The sequence below is a fragment of the Strongylocentrotus purpuratus genome, unplaced genomic scaffold (assembly GCF_000002235.5).
Source record: "Strongylocentrotus purpuratus isolate Spur 01 unplaced genomic scaffold, Spur_5.0 spur5_scaffold_4, whole genome shotgun sequence".
Taxonomy (NCBI): domain Eukaryota; kingdom Metazoa; phylum Echinodermata; class Echinoidea; order Camarodonta; family Strongylocentrotidae; genus Strongylocentrotus; species Strongylocentrotus purpuratus.
The window spans coordinates 30,060,759-30,087,012 of record NW_022145610.1 but is presented as its reverse complement, the minus strand read 5'-3'; the positions used below and the strand labels follow the sequence as shown (position 1 = coordinate 30,087,012).

General features: G+C 36.8%; 1 protein-coding gene and 1 long non-coding RNA gene across 2 annotated transcripts; one reads left to right on the top strand and one right to left on the bottom strand.

Annotated features, from left to right (window-relative positions):
• Positions 1-3,111: 3,111 nt before the first annotated feature.
• On the top strand, positions 3,112-23,878 carry LOC100890112 (monocarboxylate transporter 4). The gene is made up of 5 exons (XM_030997638.1): positions 3,112-3,308; positions 21,023-21,240; positions 21,646-21,792; positions 22,084-22,935; positions 23,365-23,878. The coding sequence occupies exons 2-5, from the start codon at positions 21,039-21,041 to the stop codon at positions 23,496-23,498; spliced, it is 1,335 nt and encodes a 444-aa protein (XP_030853498.1). The 5' UTR covers positions 3,112-3,308; positions 21,023-21,038; the 3' UTR covers positions 23,499-23,878.
• LOC115929185 lies at positions 9,373-10,659 on the bottom strand. The gene is made up of 2 exons (XR_004066362.1): positions 10,419-10,659; positions 9,373-10,195 (listed from the first exon to the last, which is right to left on the bottom strand). It is a non-coding gene; the product is annotated as an uncharacterized LOC115929185 (long non-coding RNA).
• Positions 23,879-26,254: the final 2,376 nt, after the last annotated feature.

The following is a 26,254-nucleotide window of genomic DNA, read 5'->3' as shown; positions in this document are numbered from 1 at the left end:
TAGACCAGGGCCCCGTCTTACAAAGAGTTGATATTGATCCGAATCAATATCAAGTCCCTAAATCAATCACAAGTTTGCAGTCTCCCATCTCTTATGTACATAGTTGTGATTGATATCAATCACAAATAAGTTGCGATTGATATCAACTCTTTGTAATACAGGGCCCAGTTGTTCTTGAAATCATATTTGCATTTCAAATTTACCAGGTCCCGAGTCAAGAAATCAGCACCTAATATAAAATAAAATCCTAAATAGGGCCTACTTCTTATCAATATAAATCCACAAAACAGACTCGGAAGCAGTACCCAACATTCTTGTTGTGTATATGGGAATAAGTCATCACGCACCAAAACGCAAAGACCGTGTTAACCACTTAACATTCCATTATCACTTTCCATTTATAATATACAACTATGCAAATTTGAAAGTTAAGTGCAGTATAAATCAGAAGCGTGTGTTATAGTTTCTGATAATCAAATGATGCTGTTATCTTTCAAAATGAAGTCCAGAATGCCAGCATTGAATTTACTTTGAAGTCCATTGACGTTGAGGCTACAGATATAATAGTGACGAACATTCTTTCCGAAGAGGGTCGGCACTGTCCTAGGCCTCCAACTCAAGGAATAGGTCAGACTTCAGCAGTTTCTCCTCATCCCATTCTAGCACTCGGAAGAGGTCATCCGGGGAGGATAAGGTAGAAGTGTCGTAGTCGAGTAGTTTAAGCACTTGACTATAAAAATTCAAAGGTCGTGGTTCGATCCCCTATACGGCACTAATGTCCTTTAGCGAGGCATTAATATTCATTTGCCACACTCGACCCAGGTGAGTTAAATGGGTACCTGGCCAGGAATTAATTCCTTGAAATGCTAGAGCGCTGTAATGACAGCTAGGCTAGAGCCGGTGTAATACTAACGCGCCTCGGAATAGAATCCATAGAAAGACGACGCTTTAGAAATGTCTATTATTAGTATTTTTCTTATGTTTTCTCCCTCGGGGCCCATCCTTCTTAAGGATACATATCACTCTGCTCTCAGGGGCGTCGCCAAAGGGGGGGGGGTGTGGGGGGGGGGTGCGACACCCCCCACCTGTCACGATATTGTCGGTAAAATTGCGCTGCCGTCGGGAAAAAGAGAAAAGGGGGAGGGAAAAAAAGAGAGGGAAAGGGAAAGAAAAGAAAAAAGAAAAGAAAAAGAGAAGAAAGAAAGGAAAAGAAAGGAAAGAAAGGAAAAGAAAGGAAAGAAAAGAGAAGAAAGAAAGAGAAAAAAGAAAAAGAGGAAGGAGAGGAAAGAAAGGAAAAGAAAGAAAAGGGGAAAAAAAGAAGAAAAAAGATTAAAAAAGGAAACAAAAGAAACGGGGGTGAAAGAGAGGAGAGAGAGGAGAGGTAAGAGCCTGAGAGAGGAGGAGTGGGAGTAAAAGAGAGAAGGGGGTTGTTGGGTGGAGTCGTCTCGTCGAGGGAGCAAGAAAGACACGGGTAAATATGTTGCTATGTCGGGCCAGCTGTGTCGGTATTCTTGCTCGATCCTCGTGTACTATATCAATGCAGAAGTTTGAAGTCGGTGAGATGTATATTGTCGGTCGGCCGACAAGTTTTTTTTCCCTACGAACTGTGACTTTTTATCCGCTGTGACGACTTCGAGAGTGACTACAACTACAATACTTGTATTTTCTCGAAGTTTCACTTTCCTATATTATCAGCTAAAGAAATCAGAGGTTTAAAATTTTCGGGGAAACTAAATTCAAACAAGGTTCAAGAGTCAACAACGGTACGACGAATCGTCTTCTTTTCTCTATATTGTGATGAAACGCCAAAAAAATAATCAGCGCTTCGCGCGGAAGAGGAAAACTTCATTTAGCCGAGTCGAGAACGGTACAACGAATCGTCTTCTTTCTCTAATATATTTTAAGGAAACGTCAAAGCTTCCGCGCTTCGCGCTAAAGGGGGAAACTGAATTCAGACAAATAGGGCTTATTAAGAGTCGAAAACGGTACAACGAATCGTCTTCTTTCTCTAATAATTTAATGAAACGTCATAACTTCCGCGCTTCGCGCGGGAGGGGGAAGCTTTATTCAGACAAGGATTAAGAGTCGAGCACGGTTCAACGAATCGTCTACTTTCTCTAATAATTTAAGGAAACGTCAAAACCTACGCGCTTCGCGCGAAAGGGGACAACTAAATTCAGATAAGAATTAAGAGTCGAAAACAGTACACCAAATAGGGCTTATTAAGAGTCGAAAACGGTACAAACGAATCGTCTTCTTTCTCTAATAATTTAATGAAACGTCAAAGCTTTCGCGCGAGAGGGGGAAACTGAATTCAGATGAATAAGGAGTAATAAGAGTCGAAAACGGTACGACGAATCGTCTTTATATATTGTGATAAAACGCCCCCCAAAAAAAATCCGCGCTTCGCGCGAAGGGAGAAAACTTCATTGAGACGAGTCGAGAACAGTACAACGAATCGTCATCTTTCTCTAATAATTTAATGAAGCTTCATTCAGACGAGGATTTAGAGTCGAGCAAGGTTCAACGAATCGTCTTCTTTTCAAAATAATTTAATGAAACGTCAAAGCTTTCGCGCTTCGTGCGGGAGGGGGAGGGGGGGAAGGAAACTTCATTTAGACAAGGATTAAGAGTCGAGAAAGGTACATTAAATCGTCTTCTTTTCCTAATAATTTAGAGGCCTATCACCCACACCCCCTGATGAGCGCTCTTTAAGTGATTCGCTTGCTCACTACCGCCCTCCCTAAAATAAGATCCTAGCTCCGCGCCTGCATTAAAATATATCAGCTATGATGCTGACTAAGTTGACGAAATAATTCGTATATTTATGTCGTCGAGGAAAATGACCATTTGCGCATATGCAAGTACTATAGATAGTCCATAGGAAAAACAATTTAGCCTTCGGCCCCGGGTTTATAGGGTTAAATTTGTAGATATTGGACATTTAATTTTGTCGGTAATTGGTCGCTAGTTTTGTCGGTTATCGTTGGCCTCTACACCCCCCACTGAAAAAGGTCTAGCGACGCCCCTGTCTGCTCTTTCAAAATGGCGACGAAGCGATAATGAGTGTACATGGGTGAAGCGGGCTGCCAAGTTATGCCAATCGTTATCTTTTGTCAATAAATCTGCATCATGCAGTGACAAGGGATCAATACATCCCCCTCTATTTGCTCATCTTGCGCGACGTTAATCATGCCTATCGTTGGCTTTGTGAAGGCATTCGTGCAGTCAGGTTCGGTTTACTTTGGATGGTAGCCATTTAGACCCCAGGAGGAGGTGAACTTTCTTTCGGACTTCAAAATACGAAGGTAAGAACAGCAAACTTTGAAGTGTAGGAAATGAACTCGGTCGTTTTGATGAGTGGGGGGGGGGGGAGGGGGCGGGGTTCAATTTATTATTATGTCGTAAACAAGGAAATGAAAGAAAATTGATTAAAGGTCATGAAACGAGCGTAACTCGAGTAAGAGACGATGATAAAATGAGAATAAAGTGAGATCAAGAGAGAGAGGTAGAGACAGAGCAAGACAGAGCAAGAGAACGAGAGGGAGACAGAGAGGGAGAGATGCAGAGAGGGTATGGCCCAGTGTTCAAACCGAATGGATGGCATGTAACGCTACATAAAAAATAGTACCAAAGTGCTGTTTATTGTCTTCACAATATTCGACATTTGTTGAACAAATATGAATAATGATGCGTCTTCGTTAACCTTGAACATATTCACTTATATCCCTCTCTGCTAAATCTTCCTATCAGTGAAATCAACCTTAAAACAAAATGATTATGATTCATGAAAGAGTGAGCGTAGCAATGGCGAATGATTGTTGCTAGATTTGAGCTTAAATGATTAAATCTAGTACTAATGAATGTATGTGCAATTTGAATGCCATTTCACGCTACATTAAATTGTACCACATTGTTGTAAAGAAATATTGGTTCGCACCCACTAAATCGCATACGTGCTCGATCTTGTTATTGAAAAGAAGTCAGAAAAAACACATTTGAACCAGCCTACTAGGTGCAGTCCAGACATTTCTTTACAACAATTGAAACTTCTCCCAGGCAGGCTAGCATTTAAAAAATGTTGTTTATTTCAGAAGCATTGTAGAGACGTTGAACAAATAAGAATAATTGTCGTTAACCGTGAGAATATTAACTATCTGGGTCCCACATTGTTTGCTTACAAAATTCAAGGGGACCTGGAGTCCTGGATTTTATTTCACCTCACCACAAAATATATAAACAATATAAACTTAATTTCAAAATATTATTTACATAATTTACACAACGGAACTTCATATTCTAGTACATATTATTATAAATTAACAATATATCATTCGAACTATCTGTGGAAAACGTGCAGGAGACCGCAATCGTAAGCAATGCTTGACTACGATGCCGGCCTCAAAAGAAAAATCTTAAGGTGAAATTTAGAAGGAAAATATGTTTATAAAATCTCTGTGTACAAGTGTGTGAGTGTGTTGTGCAGGGGCGTACGCAGGGGGGGTGTTTTGGGGGTTCAAACCCCCCCCTTTGGTATTTTTATATGTGTAAACCCCCCTAAAAAAAACCAAAAACCCCCCCCCCCCCCTTTGGTTTTTTTTTTTTTTTTTTTTTTTAATTATTAAAAAAAAAAAAAAAAAAAAAAAAAAATTATACCCACGGTTAACCTAAAAAAGGTGACCTTACCCCCCCCCCAACGAAGAAAAATGTCAAATTTTGAAATTTCGAGACCAAAAAAAAAAAAAAAAGTGACCGCTTACCCCCCCCCCCCCCCCCCCCCCACTGAGCGACTTTTCGGCCGGCGCGATTTTCAAATTTTCGGGAGCAAAACCCCCCCCTTGAAAAAATCCTGCGTACGCCCCTGGTGTTGTGTGATAGTATATTGTGTGTGTGCGTGTGTGTGTGTGTGTGGGCAGGAAGGAGCAGTCATTGTCAATCAATAATGACAAATCTAAATCGATTTTAGCAACTGTCCACCAAAAAAAGTATATTCTATTGGTATTACCTAATTGGTAATATCGATATTGCCAATATTGATTATGAAGTATCAATCAGTTTATCACTGGTTCTTCTACATGCATATTTTTTTTTTTTTTTTAATTATTGTTCAAAAAGAGGAAGAAAAGGATGTATATACATATATACATATTCTGTTCGTTTCTTTAGTTTAAAAAGAAATGATACAAAACTTGAGAAGATGAGGAGTGAGGTTTCCAAAATATTTCAATGGTGCCAGGTGGTGTTGTTTATTGAGGGGGCTAAAATGCTTGGGGACCGGTCCGGATACATTCCCTGGTGCTATTTCGAATTGGCAGTAGTGTTTCATCATTTGTTTATCATTTTGTGACGCATGATATGCAAATTATATAACTTGGTATTTAAAAAAAAGAAAACAAAAAGAATTGTAGCAGGATTTGTATTACAACCCTAAGCATGCATGCGTGAAGTGAGAAGAAACATGTCCCTCAAAACATGCTTAAACAGTATATTGACTATTTCATTATTTTATAACGCAAGTCTATGTGAATTCAGATAGAGGGGTAAATGTATTGATGGTCTGTTGGGGATCTGTTCTCTTTCACGATTTTTAAGTACTTTGTTGTAACGCCTATTTATGCAAAACATAATATCTGGGTAACACGGCTCCTGGTATTACAATGAGCTTTATTGCAAGGTACTTTCCATAAACCTTGCTGGTCTGTTGGGGATCTGTTCTCTTTCACAATATTTAAGTACTTTGTTGTAACACCTATATATGCAAAACATAATATCTGGGTAACACGGCTCTTGGTATTACAATGAGCTTTATTGCAAGGTACTTTCCATAAACTCAAACACAAGGTACGATAATACGCCAACGGCGGACTGTACTATACTGGAAGAAGAAGAAGAAGAACTCTTTTGAACGTCCGCTTTCTTTCACGATGTATATTGCAACGCCTTTATACAATGCCATAGTATCTGGGTAACGACGGCTTTTTTTAATATTACAATGAGCTTTATTTCGATAACGCATTCTATGTAAATTCACATATCTTAGTAAATGACTGATACATATTTAAAACTTTTTCTGTAAAGTGAAAACAATTCGAGTATCTGGATAATGGTCCGATCTGTTCACCCAGCCAAAACTTTTTTTTTTAAAGCCAGGTGGTGGTGTGATGTTTTGAGAGGGAGGAACGTGTTGGGATCCGGTATGCATGCTTGCCTATCATTATGTCGGGCTGACGTGTGGTGTTCTTTCGAGTTGTCGGGAACGCCCTTTAGGAGTTTTTTTTTACGGAATGCATACAAAATGATCAGGTGCGTGAAGTCGGTCTATTCATTCATGGGTGAGGCATATTATGCAAATTATAGAACTTGGTAAATGATAGCATGATGGGTTCGGTTTGCACGAACAGTTTATTAGGTTGCCGAACTGGTGTCGTTTGGGGAATTTGGTTTATTGGGATCGTGTTTTTTATTTTTAATTAGAAGGTGCGTATTGTGATTAGGTACGCGGGCCGGTCAATTCACTGTAATGCATTTTAGGAAAATCATTTAACTTAGTTATGACGAGCGGGTTCCGTAATACAATTCAAGGCATTTGTTAAGGGATAAAAGCTCTTTGTATTTTTTTTTTTTTTTTTTTTTTTTTTTTGGTTTCATTAGATTACGGTTATATAACAATACAACCAGGAAGCTGTAATGAATGGAGATACCGTCTCGAAAGAATTTTCCGAGGGAAAAATACTCAAGATTAACCTGGCTTAACAAAAGAAATGTAACCCTCTCCAGCCATCATTGCCATCAACAGCTGTCCATATCAATGCACAGTTCCTCTCTGGCATTCCAAATAGTACGAAATGTTACGCAACGCCATCTGCTTCCCTAAGTTCTCTATTCACTCTTTTGCAAAAATATGCAAGCATCGAGCTTTGAAGCCATGCGTGGCACCGACAAATTAAGTCATGTTCAGTGAAGATGTATTTAGCTATAACATATAAAATACAGAATTCACAACATATGACCAATGCAACTTTCTATTAGTCATCAAATGCTTTTGCCGTTCTAGGATAGCTCTACTGAAGACATGACCATTTCAACTAGCGAAATCGACCAAGGAAATCATGAGTTAGAGCGAATGAAAGGTTTTCATCATCATGATTTTCTCATCTAATTATTGACATTTCCCGAAAATTTCCGAAATTTGTACGTTGCTAGGAAGGTAGTCAAAAGGTTTATTTTCCTAAAGAACTAAGTGAAATTGTGTTATATGTTTGCGCATTTATTGATTAAGGGCTAGAAGTTGTCAAGTTATCATCACTATTCACCCCAAGTACGGGCCGGCAAAGCAAAAGCCGCCGTGTTCGCTGGGCTAGGCTGTGTGTGGAAAGGGAGGACTTAGTGCCACTAAGGAGCTGTAGGGTTTCGGAGGGGGATTAAGGAGATTACGGTAGGGGAAACAAAAGACGCGCGGTGCCACGGATGACTTCAAAGGGGCCTCTTGGACGGGATCTCCATTCATTACAGCTTCCTGATACAACGTATTTCTCATCGACTTGTGCAAGAAGAAATGTTCATTGGTTTATTCTGTCATTGGTCTAGTTAAATTGACAGGGAAAGGGGGAGGCTCTTGCTCTCGGATGTTTACGTACACCGAAGAGCAGATTTGGGTTGTTTTGTGTGGGGGTGTTGTGTGTGTAGTGAATATGCTTGTGTGTATGAATGCGTTGGGTTGTGGGGTACGGGGTGGATTCTGCTTGTATTTTTTTTATATAATTCGACGATAAGTATGCATGTATGTTTGGCTGCAGGTAGTTTTTTCTATACATTTGCTCACGGTGGAAATAGATTATGTGGAAGTTTCTTTGGAGTTTATCGATGTAAGGTTTTGGATACAATTACACATAAAATAACATGGCAGTGAAATTATCTTTCATGACATTAAATGTTAGAGGAATAAGAGATAGGTTAAAAAGAGTGAATATTTTTGAATGGTGCAAAACTAAAAAGAATAGTATAATTTTCTTACAAGAAACATATAGTACACACTATGAACATGACAGACAATGAAAGCGGACAAAATATACAGTTCCTCAGGTAGACAAAGGGACATCCCTTCACTGCTATTATGTAAAAATGTGTAGAACAGGTGTCACATGCATATTCACCCGTTCTACACATTTTTACATAATAGCAGTGAAGGGATGTTCCTTTGTTTTCCTGAGGAACTGTATATTTTGTCCGCTTTCATTGTCTGTCATGTTCATAGTGACAGTAGAGATAGAAGAGCGGTGGAAACAAGATTGGGGAGGGCCAATGTTTTTTAGTCTTGGGTCAAACCATAGTAGAGGGGTTCTTATTTTATTTTCTAATCATTTCTAATCATTTGGCAATTTGAATGCCATTTCACGCTACATTAAATTGTACCACATTGTTGTAAAGAAATATTGGTTCGCACCCACTAAATCGCATACGTGCTCGATCTTGTTATTGAAAAGAAGTCAGAAAAAACACATTTGAACCAGCCTACTAGGTGCAGTCCAGACATTTCTTTACAACAATTGAAACTTCTCCCAGGCAGGCTAGCATTTAAAAAATGTTGTTTATTTCAGAATCATTGTAGAGACGTTGAACAAATAAGAATAATTGTCGTTAACCGTGAGAATATTAACTATCTGGGTCCCACATTGTTTGCTTTCAAAATTCAAGGGGACCTGGAGTCCTGGATTTATTTCACCTCACCACAAAATATATAAACAATATAAACTTAATTTCAAAATATTATTTACATAATTTACACAATGGAACTTCATATTCTAGTACATATTATTATAAATTAACAATATATCATTCGAACTATCTGTGGAAAACGTGCAGGAGACCGCAATCGTAAGCAATGCTTGACTACGATGCCGGCCTCAAAAGAAAAATCTTAAGGTGAAATTTAGAAGGAAAATATGTTTATAAAATCTCTGTGTACAAGTGTGTGAGTGTGTTGTGTGATAGTATATTGTGTGTGTGCGTGTGTGTGTGTGTGTGGGCAGGAAGGAGCAGTCATTGTCAATCAATAATGACAAATCTAAATCGATTTTAGCAACTGTCCACCAAAAAAAGTATATTCTATTGGTATTACCTAATTGGTAATATCGATATTGCCAATATTGATTATGAAGTATCAATCAGTTTATCACTGGTTCTTCTACATGCATATTTTTTTATTTTTTTTTTTATTTTTTTTTTTAAATTTGTGTTCAAAAGGAGGAAGAAAAGGATGTATATACATATATACATATTCTGTTCGTTTCTTTAGTTTTAAAAAAAATGATACAAAACTTGAGAAGATTATCGTACGTTTACCAAGAGTTAATATCACACACATTTTTTTTCTTCTTTCTTCAGTGTATATGAAATATAAAGCGAAGCCTCGGGTTTCTCATCGTTGTTGGGTATGTGGAAGGCGAGGTTTGATTTGTGTGCAACTTCGTCTCCATAATGCCTTAAATGTTGAGTATCGGAGATGAAGTGACAACATTGAGAAAAAAGGGGGATTTTTCAGGCAATTTTTTTTTTTTTTTTTTTTTTTTTGCCAGAGTTTGTTCATTAATTGTTCTAACCAAAGCAATAATAATATTTTAATAAGATTGTCGCGCCAAGGGCTGTTGGTTTCAGTTCCCTTTTCTAAGCTTTGCCACTTGTGGAATAAAGGGGTTAAGTATGTGTAGGAGTGAGGTTTCCAAAATATTTCAATGGTGCCAGGTGGTGTTGTTTATTGAGGGGGCTAAAATGCTTGGGGACCGGTCCGGATACATTCCCTGGTGCTATTTCGAATTGGCAGTAGTGTTTCATCATTTGTTTATCATTTTGTGACGCATGATATGCAAATTATATAACTTGGTATTTAAAAAAAAAGAAAACAAAAATAATTGTAGCAGGATTTGTATTACAACCCTAAGCATGCATGCGTGAAGTGAGAAGAAACATGTCCCTCAAAACATGCTTAAACAGTATATTGACTATTTCATTATTTTATAACGCAAGTCTATGTAAATTCAGATAGAGAGGTAAATGTATTGATGGTCTGTTGGGGATCTGTTCTCTTTCACGATTTTTAAGTACTTTGTTGTAACGCCTATTTATGCAAAACATAATATCTGGGTAACACGGCTCTTGGTATTACAATGAGCTTTATTGCAAGGTACTTTCCATAAACCTTGCTGGTCTGTTGGGGATCTGTTCTCTTTCACAATATTTAAGTACTTTGTTGTAACGCCTATATATGCAAAACGTAATATCTGGGTAACACGGCTCTTGGTATTACAATGAGCTTTATTGCAAGGTACTTTCCATAAACTCAAACACAAACACAAACACAAGGTACGATAATACGCCAACGGCGGACTGTACTATACTGGAAGAAGAAGAAGAAGAAGAACTCTTTTGAACGTCCGCTTTCTTTCACGATGTATATTGCAACGCCTTTATACAATGCCATAGTATCTGGGTAACGACGGCTTTTTTTTTTTTATATTACAATGAGCTTTATTTCGATAACGCATTCTATGTAAATTCACATATCTTAGTAAATGACTGATACATATTTAAAACTTTTTCTGTAAAGTGAAAACAATTCGAGTATCTGGATAATGGTCCGATCTGTTCACCCAGCCAAAACTATTTTTTTTTAAAGCCAGGTGGTGGTGTGATGTTTTGAGAGGGAGGAACGTGTTGGGATCCGGTATGCATGCTTGCCTATCATTATGTCGGGCTGACGTTTGGTGTTCTTTCGAGTTGTCGGGAACGCCCTTTAGGAGTTTTTTTTTACGGAATGCATACAAAATGATCAGGTGCGTGAAGTCGGTCTATTCATTCATGGGTGAGGCATATTATGCAAATTATAGAACTTGGTAAATGATAGCATGATGGGTTCGGTTTGCACGAACAGTTTATTAGGTTGCCGAACTGGTGTCGTTTGGGGAATTTGGTTTATTGGGATCGTGTTTTTTATTTTTAATTAGAAGGTGCGTATTGTGATTAGGTACGCGGGCCGGTCAATTCACTGTAATGCATTTTAGGAAAATCATTTAACTTAGTAATGACGAGCGGGTTCCGTAATACAATTCAAGGCATTTGTTAAGGGATAAAAGCTCTTTGTATTTTTTTTTTTTTTTTTTTTTTTTTTGGTTTCATTAGATTACGGTTATATAACAATACAACGTATTTCTCATCGACTTGTGCAAGAAGAAATGTTCATTGGTTTATTCTGTCATTGGTCTAGTTAAATTGACAGGGAAAGGGGGAGGCTCTTGCTCTCGGATGTTTACGTACACCGAAGAGCAGATTTGGGTTGTTTTGTGTGGGGGTGTTGTGTGTGTAGTGAATATGCTTGTGTGTATGAATGCGTTGGGTTGTGGGGTACGGGGTGGATTCTGCTTGCATTTTTATGCCTCCGCCACCGAAGGTGGTGCCGGAGGCATCATGTTTTCGGGTTGTCCGTCCGTACGTCCGTCCGTCCGTCCGTCCGTACGTCCGTCCCGTTTGACCGTTATCACAATATCTCAAGAACCATTTAAGATTTAAACTTAAGACTCGGGAATAGTATTTATCACCATAGGAAGACGATCTGATTAGATTTTGGAGTACGTAGGTCAAAGGTCACAGGTCACAGAGGTCAACTTATGAAATTCCTTGTATTGAGTTTGTTAGCGCGATATCTCAAGAACCATTTGAGATTTAAACTTCAAACTTAAGGATAGTATGTATCACCATAGGAAGACGATCTGATTAGATTTTGGAGCACGTATGTCAAAGGTCAAGGGTCACAGAGGTCAACTTATGAAATTCCATACATTGAGATTGTTATCATGATATCTCAAGAACCACTGGAGATTTAAACTTCAAACTTAGTGATAGTGTGTATCACTATAGGAAAACAATCTGATTAGATTTTGGAGCACGTATGTCAAAGGTCAAGGGTCACAGAGGTCAACTTATGAAATTCCATACATTGAGATTGTTATCATGATATCTCAAGAACCACTGGAGATTTAAACTTCAAACTTAGTGATAGTGTGTATCACTATAGGAAAACAATCTGATTAGATTTTGGAGCACGTAGGTCAAAGGTCAAGGGTCACAGAGGTCAACTTATGAAATTCCATACATTGAGATTGTTATCATGATATCTCAAGAACCATTTGAGATTTAAACTTCAAACTTAAGGATAGTATGTATCACCATAGGAAGACGATCTGATTAGATTTTGGAGCACGTAGGTCAAAGGTCAAGGGTCACAGAGGTCAACTTATGAAATTCCATACATTGAGATTGTTATCATAATATCTCAAGAACCACTGGAGATTTAAACTTCAAACTTAAGGATAGTATATATATCACCATAGGAAAACGATCAGATTAGATTTTGGAGTACATGTATGTCAAAGGTCATAGAGGTCAACTTGAAAATTTCAGACTACATGTATAGGACTTGTCATGATATGTCAAGAACCACTTGAAATATGTTCCGTTACTTAACCGTACTTAACTGGGCTATTTTGAGCACCTCCCTGACTGGGGGGGGGGGGGGGAGGGGCCGATTGCCTCGAAATTTGGCACGCGTCTTGAGAAATTGCGCAAAGCAAGAGACCTCACTATTATTTAAATTGCTCTATGGCGGAGGCATCATTTTCGACTGCGCGCAGTCAAAATTCCATCTAGTTTTTATATAATTCGACGATAAGTATGCATGTATGTTTGGCTGCAGATAGTTTTTTCTATACATTTGCTCACGGTGGAAATAGATTATGTGGAAGTTTCTTTGGAGTTTATCGATGTAAGGTTTTGGATACAATTACACATAAAATAACATGGCAGTGAAATTATCTTTCATGACATTAAATGTTAGAGGAATAAGAGATAGGTTAAAAAGAGTGAATATTTTTGAATGGTGCAAAACTAAAAAGAATAGTATAATTTTCTTACAAGAAACATATAGTACAGTAGAGATAGAAGAGCGGTGGAAACAAGATTGGGGAGGGCCAATGTTTTTTTAGTCATGGGTCAAACCATAGTAGAGGGGTTCTTATTTTATTTTCTAATCATTTAGATTTTGAAGGAAAAAAAATTAAAGTAGATGAAGAGGGGAGATACATTATTTTTAAAGGTGAAATACAAAGGGTTAAAATGCTATCGGTTAATGTTTATTTTCCAACGAGAGATAAAGAAACTTTACAAATTGAATTTTTGAAGAAGTTAGATGAAAGTATTTTTGATCAGTGTGATCGGGACTATTTAGTTTTATTTGGAGGTGATTTCAATAGTATATTGGATGGAAAATTAGATTATGTGGGGTCAAAAACACCGGTGAAATCTCGGGTTATTGATTTGATTAAGGAATTTTTAAATAAATACGATTTAGAAGATATATGGAGGAAAAAAAATCCGAATGTAAAGCAATTTACTTTTCGACAAAATTGGCCGGTGGTGCAAAGCCGTTTAGATTATTGGTTTATACCTTGTAGTGTTGAAAAATTGGTGGGTACGTGTGAGATTTTGACATCTATTACGCCAGATCATTCTGGCGTTAGTCTAGAATTTAATGATCTGGTTGATAAGTTTGTTTTGGGGAAATCATATTGGAAATTTAACAGTAGTTTATGTATGGATAAAGATTTTGTTGAAGAGATGAATAAGGAAATACAGGAATTAAAAGCTGAATGGTCATTAATACAGATTTTGAATAAATTAGTATTTTGGGATTTTTTAAAGATGAAAATGAGAGAATTTATTATAACATACTCGCGGAAAAAGGCAAACGCAAGGAGGGTTGAAATAGAACTGTTAGAGAAACAAATCAAGGATTTAGAAGGCGAACTAGTAGTGGGACCCACTAAATATATTGTTGATTGTATTGAGGAGAAAAGGGATAAACTAAATAAATTGTATGATTTTTCTCGACAGGGCATTAAAATAAGATCAAGAGCACCTTGGTTTGAAGATGGAGAAAACAATACGCAATATTTTGAACAGTTGTTAAAATCGAATAAAAGGAAAAGTGTAATTAGGGAGGTGTACAAAGAAAATGGGGAAACTACTAGAGATAAGGAGGAAATTTTAAAGGAAATTAAACTATTTTATAAAGATTTATATTCTTTAAGGGCTGATATAAATCAAAACGACCCTTTCTTTTTTAATGATATTTCAAAGTTAAATGAAGACAATAGGGAAATCTGTGAAGGTAAATTAACTAAAGATGAATGCTTGAAAGTTTTAAAAGAAATGAAATTGAATAAAACCCCGGGAAATGATGGGTTAACAGTTGAATTTTATTATACTTTTTGGCCAGCTTTGGGTGATTTGTTAGTAGAAGTATTGAATGAAACATACGAAAGGGGGGAATTAACGGCATCTCAAAAACAAGGGGGTAATTACCTTAATTGAGAAGGAAGCGAAAGATACTCTCCATATAAAAAATTATCGACCCATCACGCTTTTGAATGTAGATTATAAAATTGTATCTAAAGTTCTAGCAAAAAGAATGAAAGAGGTTTTAAATGAAATAATTCATCATGATCAAGTTGGATATATAAAAGATAGAAATATTGGGGAAGCTGTACGATTGATAGATGACATGTTATTTTATTCTATGCATTATGGGGAACAAGGGAAAGGGTTTTTGTGTGCAGTGGATTTTGAGAAAGCTTTCGACTCTGTATCTCATAGATATTTATTTCAAATATTGAAATTGTTCGGTTTTGGAGATTCATTTTGCTCTTGGGTAAAATTATTGTATAAAGGGATAAGTAGTTGTGTTATGAACGGTGGTCACTCCACGGGGTATTTTGAAATAGAAAGGGGAGTAAGGCAAGGGGATCCATTATCGCCATATTTGTTTTTGGTTGCCATCGAAATTTTGGCGCATGCAGTAAGGAGGGACAACGGTATTAAAGGGATTACATTTGGAAAATCTGAAATAAGGCAAGTGTTATATGCAGATGATATGACAATATGTTTGAAGGATATTGATTCGGTTAGAAGGTTGCAAAATATTTTTGAATCATTTGAACAAATTAGTGGTCTTAAAGTGAATAAAACGAAGACACATTTTATGTGGATGGGTGCAGATGAGGATGAGAACAAACCTAATGGGCCTTTATTTGGAAATTTGGTTAAGGAAATACATATTTTAGGGGTTAGTTATTCATTAGATCGAAGATTAAAAGATGATTTGAATTATAAAGAAATTCTAAGTAAAATAAAAAAATTGCTTGTATGGTGGAAACAAAGAGATTTAACTATTATGGGTAAAATACATTTGCTAAAAACTTATGCGCTTTCAAAATTAAATTATATTTCATCTCTCGTTATTGTCCCTCATTGGGTCTATAAAGAAGTTGCAAAAATTTCATTTGAATTCATATGGAGGGGGAAAGATAGAATTAAACGGGCAATAATGTATCAGGATTATGACTTTGGAGGATTAAGAATGATTAATTTTGAAATGTCCGTTAAAATACAGCGCATAATGTGGATAAAACGTCTTTTATATGGAGAGAAAAGTTTGGGATGGAAATTGTTTTTTGATCATTGCTTACAGTTTGTGGGTGGTAGATTTATTTTTTTATGTGATTATGATTTAAACAAGATTAAACTCGTTTTAGATATTCCACCATACTATATGGAAATGTTGCAAGCATGGCAAGAGACAAGCAATTTAAGATATTTGGAGGGTTATATTAATCCAATTATTTTTAATAATCAGAATATATGTATAAATGGAAAAAGTATATTTGATAGATACTTGTTTGAAAGAGGGATTGTTCAACTGAATCATTTGGTTGAGAAAGGTCATGTTAAGCCTGTTAAATATTTTATGAACCTCGGTATGAAAGGTAATAATTTGCTTATGATTATTGATATTTATGATGCGATACCCAGGTTATGGAAGGATGATTCAGGGTTAATAGAATTCCTCGAGGTTGATTTGATAAGCTTTAATACTTATTTCCATATTTCTAGTAAAAAAAAACAGTTTGTGGATGTGGGTTCAAGAACAATCTATGATTATTTTATCAAAGCACTGCAACGAACGTATGATTTGCAGGTAAGTGATGGGCAAAATGATTATGATTTTATAGATAAAGAATTAAAAGAAATATTTGTTAGACCAAGAATTACTATACTCATTAGAAAACAACGTGAATTTCAATTTAAATTATTGCATGGAGCCATATACACTAATGAGCATCTTCATAGATTTGGTTTTGTTGGTGATAATTTATGTTCGTTTTGTAAGCAGGAAATAGAAACATACAAACATTTATTTTTATCTTGTGGGAGCGTTCAAAGGTTATGGCAGGCTTTAATACAACTTTTTGAGTTAGATGAAATTAAAGATTTAGAATGGCGAGATATATTTGTTGGGTTGGTAGGTAGTTCATATAGAATAAAAATGTGTAATACTATCATTTTCATGGTGAAGTATGTTACATTTATGTCAAGATTGGGGGGGGGGGCGAGTACTAACTTTAGAAAAGATGAAAAAAAGCATTTTTAAGTATAGGGGTGAGGAAAAGAAAATAGCAATTAAAATTGGAAAGCTAGGATCACATTTCTTAAAGTGGGAGCAGCTTAAGATTAATTAAGATTTGCTTTCTTCTCCACCGTGAGCCTGTTAAAAGCGTAACTCGATTTTGCGGCCTGGATAACTTATGTAGTGGCCTGGATAACTTATCAGGTGGGCTGTATAACGTACAGACCACCTTATAATTTCGTTAGAATTGCCTTTATTTATTTATTATTTATTATTTATTATTTATATATTTTTCTTATTTCTAACCACTTTTTTGTTGGCAAGATAACTTGGAAATGGCTCAATCAAATAATTTGAAATTTGGCACACATATGTATAGGCATATGTACAAAGCACAATAACGTTTTCAACATTGACCTTCACTGATGACGTCATCTAGGCGCCATTTTGTAAAATTTTACGAAAATCAACTCCTGATCATATCTTCATAACCAAAAGGTATTTCTGATTCATATTTATCATGATCAGGGTCAATATCCGTCCGGTCAATTTCAGGTCAAATAACGCGCGCGTGCGCGTACGTCCGCGCGTCAATGCGCGCGCAAAATTTTGAAATGCTCAAAATCGTCTCAAAATCATTTTGCATACGTTTTAGGCCATTCTAAGCATTTTTTAAAAAATCGCGCACACGCGCATGCGCGCGCGTTTTCGCGCGTAAAACTATTAGACACCATAGAATCGCCATTTTTTTTCTTTCATAATATTCCACATATTCTTACAAACAAATTGATACCATGTTTGTCTCTTTATGACTATAAATAATTGAATAATCGACCGTTTAACATAAATTTCAATGCGCGCGAGCTCTTGTAATACATAGCATATATGGGCAAAAACATGCCTATGCAAAATCCATTATAGCTCTTTAGGATGCAAGGTGACCCCAATTTTTTTTTCATATTTTGAGCGAGTATGAATCAGAGATATGATTTCATGTCTCATTTGACCCTCAATTAAATCATGACGTCATCATAATGGCCTCCGAACTCAAAATTTCAATTTGCCTATTATGACGTCAGCATTTTTTTGGAAAATTGATTGTATCTTTCTAAAAATTGATTAATTTTCTTTAAAATTTTGATATGTTCTAGCTGAGACAATTCTCTACAAATCCAGTTGTCACAATTTTTCATTTTGACAAGGGCATCATGGCGTATTTTTGCGATTAAAGGAGGCAAGCTAATTTTTTCACATTTTGCGTGTATTCTCTATGGGACATGACTTTTTCTCAAAACTTGATTCTACATTCCCGTCTTTCGCGAGCAATATCTACGTCGTTTTAGCTTCATTTACGCTGAACTCCGAATATGTTGTAGCTGAGACAAAAAGCTATTTCAAATGTACCCTTTATTTTGTCTCAATTTTTTGTTGGATCAGCCCACCTATACTTGTTCCAAACAAGTATTACAAATCTAGTTTAGTATATTTTTCATGAGTTGAGAATGTTGGCAGACATCCACTGAGTGAGTACTGTGTGTGTGTGGGGGGGGGGTGGGTGGGTGGGTGAGTATGTGTGGGAGTGGGTGAGTATGTTTGTGTGATAGAGGGTGAGTATGTCTGTGTGATGGAGGAGGCAGGGAGGGGGCAGGATTGTTTCAGTAAAATTACCTCCAGATTTGTTTGTTTTTTTGTAATATATATAAGTAAATAACATTTACAATTGACATATTATGTTTAAGTACTTATACGTTTACTTTGTTGCTAAGTTATATTATACTGCAAATAAGTTTGTGTTTAATTATGTTTTATGTAAAAGCATCAATATTGAACACGTTTATTTTATTCAATTGTATGTCATGGTTTGTATTACACATCTGGAGAAATAAAACAAAATTGTTAAAAAAAAATTAAAAAAAATTGTACCGGTAAAATAACATCCTAGGTATATACTGCAAACAAGTTTTTGTTTTGTTTAATCATGTTTTGGGTTTATGTATAAGCATCATTATTGAAAACGTTTATTTTGTTCAATTGTATGTTTTCGTTTGTATTACAAATTTGGAGGAATAAAACAAAATTGCTATTAAATATATATATATATATATATATATATAGACAAAGTGCGCACGTGTTTGTGTGTGTGAGTGTGTTAAATGCAAGTACGTTGTAAACTTGTTTTTTTCCTCAATTTTTCTAACAATGTTTGCATGGGTGTCGATCCCGGGGGGGGGGATGGGGGGGGGGATATATCCCCCCTAATATTTCAGGTGGGGGGGTGGCCTGTACAATCATCCCCCCCCCCCCCAATAATTCACCCTCAAAAAAAAAAAAAAAAAAAAAAAAAATTAGTGATGAGAGCCCGATGAGAGTAGTTAATTGTTATTACTCGCAAGATGACCATCAATATACATATTTTGCTATCTCATTTTCATAATACATACATACGAAGTAAATGAGACAACCGTATATGAGACAAGAATAAATTGAATTCTCGCTCATACGGCTTCATCAGGAATTGATGAATTTATTCAATTTGTTCAATCAACATATAGAAATGCAGTGCGCCAAATACAAAGACGCAGCGTTAAAAAACAACGAGCTAAAAGTAGGAATCTGCAATGCACATCAGACAATCCTGGACAGTGTAAACATAGATGAACTCTGTGACGAATTCGTGATGAGATCGGAGACAAAGAGAAAGATTTACGGACATCAGTATGACTGATAAGTAAAATAGTTCACTAGTTGCTTTGTTGTTTCCGTTCACCCCTTTTTTCACTCATTTCATTTCCTGATACTTCCTAAAACATTTTTCATTTTTGGAGAAAGATCATTATGTCACAAATTATTTTAGTTTTATTGAAAAGCTGATGTAGGCCTATGTCACTGGCGTTCTGGTGGGGGGCTTGGGGGCGCTAGGCCCTCCCCCCCAAAAAAAACAACTTATTTTCAATTTCATACAAGTGATTTATAAATGTTCGTGATAGGCTATCACATGATTTTCAACAAAATTCGCGTTTCTCCATTTCTGTTGCAAACTGGCAAATTCCAAAATAGCCAGGAAGAGCATATATTTTGTATAGTCAATAATGGGCCTAATCAGTGGCCGAAGTGGCGAAAGCTTCCGCGCTACGCGCGGGATGGGTGAAAATGATTTCTGACGTGGATTAAGAGTAATAATCAAATGAAACGTCAAAGCTTCCCCGCTTTGCGCGGGAGGGCGAAAACTGAATTCAGACCAGGACACGATATAACGAATCTTCTTCCTTCTCTAATAATTTAATGAAACTGTAAAGCTTCCGCGCTTCGCCCTGGATGGGCGAAAATGAAAACAGACAAGGATTAAGAGTAAAAATGTACTGAAACGTCAAATCTTCAGCGCTTCGCAAGGGAGGGGGGGGGGGGGGAAACTGAATTCATACAAGGATTAAGAGTCTAGAATGTTTCATCGAATCGTCTTCTTTCTTTAATTATCTGATGAAACGTCAGAGCTTCCGCGCTTCGCGGGGCTTGGGGAGGGGGTGCAACCTGCCACACGCTTCTACTTCTTGGTTGCTTTGATCCATTGCCGAAAATATTTTGGCACCTATCATCCCCCCAACCACGGATACAAATCGACACCCTTGAATGTTTGCATGCCCATCTCTCAAATTAGATACCAATAGACCAACATGGCCACACTTCAGAGCGAGGATTCGAAGGATCCTTGGAATTATTATTATTGGAATTATTATACCAGTTGCAGTTCGGGTTTCGTGCAAAACACAGCACTACTCATGCGTTGTTGACCATGATTAATAAGATTGCTAGTGGGATCGATAAATATGAACATACTGTTGGGGTGTTCCAGGACTTCTCCAAGGCTTTCGATACAATGAATCATGATATACTTTTTTACAAACTCAGTTATTATGGAGTTAGAGAAATAGCCTTGGAGTGGTTCAGGAACTACCTTCACAATAGGCAGCAGTGTGTTTCTATTGCCAATGCCCTGTCTAATACTAAAGATGTAAGCTGTGGTGTCCCACAAGGTTCTATTTTGGGCCCGCTTCTTTTTCTTATTTATATTAATGATTTCTGTAAGTCTTCGGAGGTTTTATCTTTTATTCTTTTTGCTGACGACTCAAATCTTTTCTTTTCCCATAAGGACCCACATATTTTGATTTCCACCATCAACTAGGAATTAAGATGTGTTTCAGAATGGATCAAAGCCAATAAATTATCTCTCAATCTGCAAAAGACGAACTACATGCTCTTCAGTAACATAATAAATGAACTTCAGGCAATGTTGTTTTTTATTGTACCATTACTCAAAGAGTTTTAAATACTAAATTTCTGGGAATAACGATAGATGAAAAAATTGCTATTAAATATATATATATATATATATATATAGACAAAGTGCGCGCGCGTGTGTGTGTGTGAGTGTGTTAAATGCAAGTACGTTGTAAACTTGTTCTTTTCTCTCAATTTTTCTAACAATGTTTGCATGCCCATCTCTCAAATTAGATACCAATAGACCAACATGGCCACACATCAGAGCGAGGATTCGAAGGACCCTTGGAAGTACACTATTGTAGTCAGCAAGTTTGTCATCAACTGCATCGAGGTGGCGATTTCCAAGTCATTTGGTGTTCTCATTCCCGTCATGATTAATATCCTTTCAACAAATACAAAGACCATAGGGCTTGCGTGTAGCATGCCATCTGCCTGGATGAACATTGCATGTAAGCAAATTTAATTGGGGCACTAGCGTATTTTACGGGGCAGGGGGGGGGGGCGATAGTTATTGCAATGTTTGCAACGTCAATGATTTCTTGTATTATTAATGTTTTGCAGGTACACTTTTTGCTTTTTAACTTACTCCTGGTTGTGTTTATAAATTGATCACGGTCGGTCACAACGACATTCGAGAAATCAACTCAAGGCCAATTTCAACACCCTATTGTATTTCCCATAGAAAATCATGGTCGGATTACGTAATAATTCATTATAATATTCTCACATTTCCAAAGTGAATCGAAAATCAATTTACGATCATGTTTACACGAAGTGAGGTGGAATAAAATAATAGTAATACAAACAATTGTTCTGAACCTTCTCTTCTCGTTTGCTCCTTTTCACATCAACAGGTCCCGCTGTTGCTTACGTCTTAAAGACAGGTGTTTTGACACCCCGAATGATTGCTCTGATTGGTGCGTTCTTATCCTCGGCCTTTCTGATTGCTGCTGGCTTCACCACATCAATACCGGAACTAGGACTATGCCTCTCACTCACGGGTTGGTTGGTTTTTTTGTTCCTGTTTCTTTGTCTGCTTGTTTGTTTATTTCAATATCCGTAATCAGCAATTGAAATTTACCATAGCATATTGATGGGGATAGTTGTGCCACGAGAACGCGTGCTTATAATTTTCCGTGATTGCCCGTACAACCTGGAACTCCTTACCCCCTGTCAAGAACGGAGGATTAAAATGAAAAAATACAGTTGGTGCACAGTATGTGAATTGAAAAGGCAAAAGCGATCATAAGTTTTTAAAAGAAAATCCCAATTTTTCTTTCGTTTTCTTTCAGGTGTTGGCTTATCCATGGGTTACTTTTCTTCCAAAGTGATGCTGAATGAATATTTTAAAAGGAGTTATGTTTTAATGGCTGCAGTCGCCAATCTTGGTAGTGCAACAGGAGCTTTCATTGCGCCGTTCGTCATAGAGAGGTCGCTGGAGGCCTACGGTTACATTGGAGCGATGCTCATACTTAGTGCCTTTTCGTTGCATGCCATTCCAGCAAGTGCCACTCTGAAGAAACCCCGAGATAGGCCTTCAAAACCGGCTATGAAGGATGATAACGATGATGAGACAACTGGTAGCGAAGAGAAACTGGCGAGAGTGGAGGACGACGAATGTATCTCGAAGGAAGAACCAAAATCATCCACAGGGTGCCTTACAAATCTCAAGGAATGGCTCAAAAATTGCATTTTAATCAAAGAGCCTCTCTTCACCATGGCACTTCCGTGTCTTTTCTTCACTTCAGTTTGTTTAAATGCTTGGGTGCTCTTTCTCGTGCCCAGAGCGGAATGGCATGGCATCCCGAGCTCCAAGGCAGTCTTCGTGTCGACTGCTGGTGGAACAGGGGGTATCGTGGGCCGGGTCTTCTTTATAGCACTTCTCTACTTCGGTGCTAACCCAATAGTTCTGTCCTGCGTGTTCTTCATGCTGTCTGCAGTCACCTTTCTGGCAGACCCCTTCATCACGACGTTTCCAGTGATGTGCGTTGTTTCCTTTATCCAAGGCTGGAGTGTCTTTTCCGGCAATCTGGCGCTCCCAGGTTACCTGAAGTATTCCGTTTCCGACGAGAACTTCACTATGGCTGCGGGCATCTATGGTCTTGTATCGGGGCTTGGAGGGATCTCTGGAGGTTTCCTTGGAGGTATGGTTCAAAATTTCTACACGTTGTCACTGGTGTTTGGTACAAAAATGTAAACAATGTTGCCAGTGACGTCACGAGACTTCGCTGATGGCAATTTTAATGGAAGTGGTGGTCGAAGTAGATTTGCAAACAACTTATCTGAAGAAACATATTATACTAACAAGACAAAAGCAAAGCGAAACAAACAAACAAACCAAACGAAAAAAGGAACATCATATGAGTAAGAGAAATTTTGTTTAACTGGCATGTCGATCTATTTTTTTTAGAAATAGTAATGATTTTTTTTTTTAAATCTTGAATTCTTCTCCCATGAGGTCAATGTGGCAATGTACACGTTTTTAAATTGTACAAAAGCATCATATTCCCTTTTATTGAAAATATCACCTATCACTTTATTCTCATATAGTAATTTTTTTCTTTCACACGCAGGTCTTATCAAGGATGCCACACAATCGTTCACTACGGTGTTTGTCGGGATTGGATTTGGTTTTTGCTTTCTGGAGGTAAATGCCTTACTCTTTTTACTTGCCCTTCGCAGAAAACAAAAAGATAAGAGCAAATGATCTGTAAAACCACAGATTCCTTTCTTTTCGTCATCAGTGCAACTATAATTTATCTGTCAACCTTTTCTACATCGACATCTTGTTTGGACATCGGAAATATTGGTTAGAAACTGTAATTTTATCAAAAACTCAGGCCTTATTTACCCAGGGTCGCCACATCAATATGACAATAGAACACTGCTCGTCCTGTGGGCCCTGCAATTATTATTACCCCAGCAATGAATATTACCCAGTAATTATTATTACCCCAGCAATTTCCAAAAAAGACATTATTGTGGAGTTTAGGCGCCAGCAAGACGACTATGAAGAGCATATCTTTACGCCGTCTTGATGTGCTCGACAACCGTGGGTTGTTGATGTCACTTGTGTGGACCACACGACGTGGCTGACGATTCATGAGAATTAGTATACGGTTGACGAGACGCAGAAAGATACATCATAAAACGAAGAAGAACACAAGACGCAGCAAAAAGAACTCCTAAATATGTGTCATTTATTAATTATAAATGTGACTAAGTTATGATAAAACATCGATAATTCTCGGTTTCGTTTTTTCCGGGACGTACTGTTTACATGTATTTGGACATGTTTAGTAATTTGCTGAAAGTTACGTAATTAATTGCATTCTTAAACTGGCAGGGCTAGTTTGATGGAATTAAATAGTTCAGGCATCGCACTGGTTGGCAAATGTTATAGTTGGCCATAGTGGTGATTTTATAGTGGTTGAGCCGCTGTGGCAGAATTGGGGACTTAAAGTACAAGTCCACTCCAAAAATAACTTACTTTCAATAGAAGCAGAAAAATCAGACAAACCAATCAAAAAGAGTTTGAGCAAAATCAGATAACTAAAAAGAAAGTTTAGAATTTTTGAAAAAGTATGTAAAACTATAGAACAATGGAAATCACTACACAAATTGCCAAATTTATTATCAGTTTGTGACGTCATGTCCTCACTATGTATCAATTGCTTTATATAGTTTAATCCCTTTAATTTATCTGTTTATTCCCCAAAACTTGATTTCCCCATGCCTTTGCGCAGGTGATATGATTTGTATCTTATTGCGTGCATGACATTGCACAAAATGTTTTATGAACTTTGAAGAATTGATACTATTTTCTGAATATTGTATATTCATAATTATTGATTTTTATCTAAATATTTTATCACAAGTCACATTTGTTATGATTTAACTGAAAAAAATACTCTATATTAGTGCATCAACACAAACACATATTACTATCAATCTAACAAGGTGATGGCACGAATTTGATACTGGCTTGGCTGGCATTTTTCTTAAAGTTGTTGTTACCATGACCGTAATCATTTAAGATGTCCTATTACATGAGTGGTAAACTTTCATTTTATGATTAAGTGAAGTACCAAAGACATGAATGTTTTGACAGGGAGGCTTCGGGCCTCGGTAACGGAAAATGTCACCAGTGCATGTTAATATATATGAGGCATCCTTTAGATTTAGATTTAGATTTAGATTTTAGTACCACAACAATTTGAATATGTATTTTATACTTGTACATAGTAATTTGGTGTATAACTGTAGTTCAATATATCTGTAAGATAGTGGATGCCTCGTTAATGTATCTATATAGAGGACAAAGGCAGCCAATCATTTACTTGAATTAAAAATGCATTTGCTCCCATGTGTCAAAAGCATGTATAACAATGTAGTTGATCTAAATGTGAGTACATGATAGCAACCTGGATTGTGAATCTGTTAACTCATCACACGTATACACACTTTCTCTCTGGCTTGGCACTCAGAAGTTGTACAGTAAGAAACGTTGCTTAAGATAGAGTTAATTACAACTCCTAAAAGTGTGTGACAATCAATATTGGACATTATCTCTATAGTATTATCAATATTGAACAGTAAAATGTATGTTTAGCACTGAATTACAGACAGCAAGAGATGAACTTTTAGATAAAACGGGTTTAAAACTGGTTTGTTAATTCTGAAGTTGGGGATAAGTAGGAATTGGAACTTTCGACGGGCTATCTTATCATAGAGACATTGGTATTTAAAGTCACCTGGTTAGCCAACAGAATGACTAGGGGTGGAGAAACCTGTAAGTGAAATTCCCATTGAGTGGTGATTATGAAGGTAGATTATGCAGTTGGCAATAAGAAGTTAGACAGTTGAGTATTTGGACCCGGATTTGGACTCAAACTTGGATTAGATTAATTATTGGATGGCTGCAGGATAGTTGAGAGGCTATGTTGTGTTTAGCCCAGAATAAAATTACTTCTCATGTTTTCTTATGAAAGAAAAGGTACACTTTGGAGTAGAATTCAGTTGTTAGCGATCCAATACTGTTACATCATAAACCTGTTCCTATCATTGTTATTACACTGCATTTACCATCCATACTTTCAGCTATTATTATTTAGGTAAATTACTTTGTTGTCAGACAAAAGTGACAACACATCTGTACATAATGTACATTTAAACTCTTATACTATTTGCATTGCATACATGAATTGAATTATATTTGACATGACTTGCATATGAATGAGGCTCGAACGCCTCATTGTTAGTTGAAATCTATTAATAAAGTGTTATTATTTGCCTTTCTTTCTTTCTTTCGTGAATATTCACATATATTTCTCAATATGAAAATATGTTATAATATGAACAGATTATTGATGATAATCAGTGTATACGCTAATGCGTTATTTTTATCGATTTGAAATTGCTCATTGAAATTTATCATTCTTAGTACGGCTTGGTTCATTATCC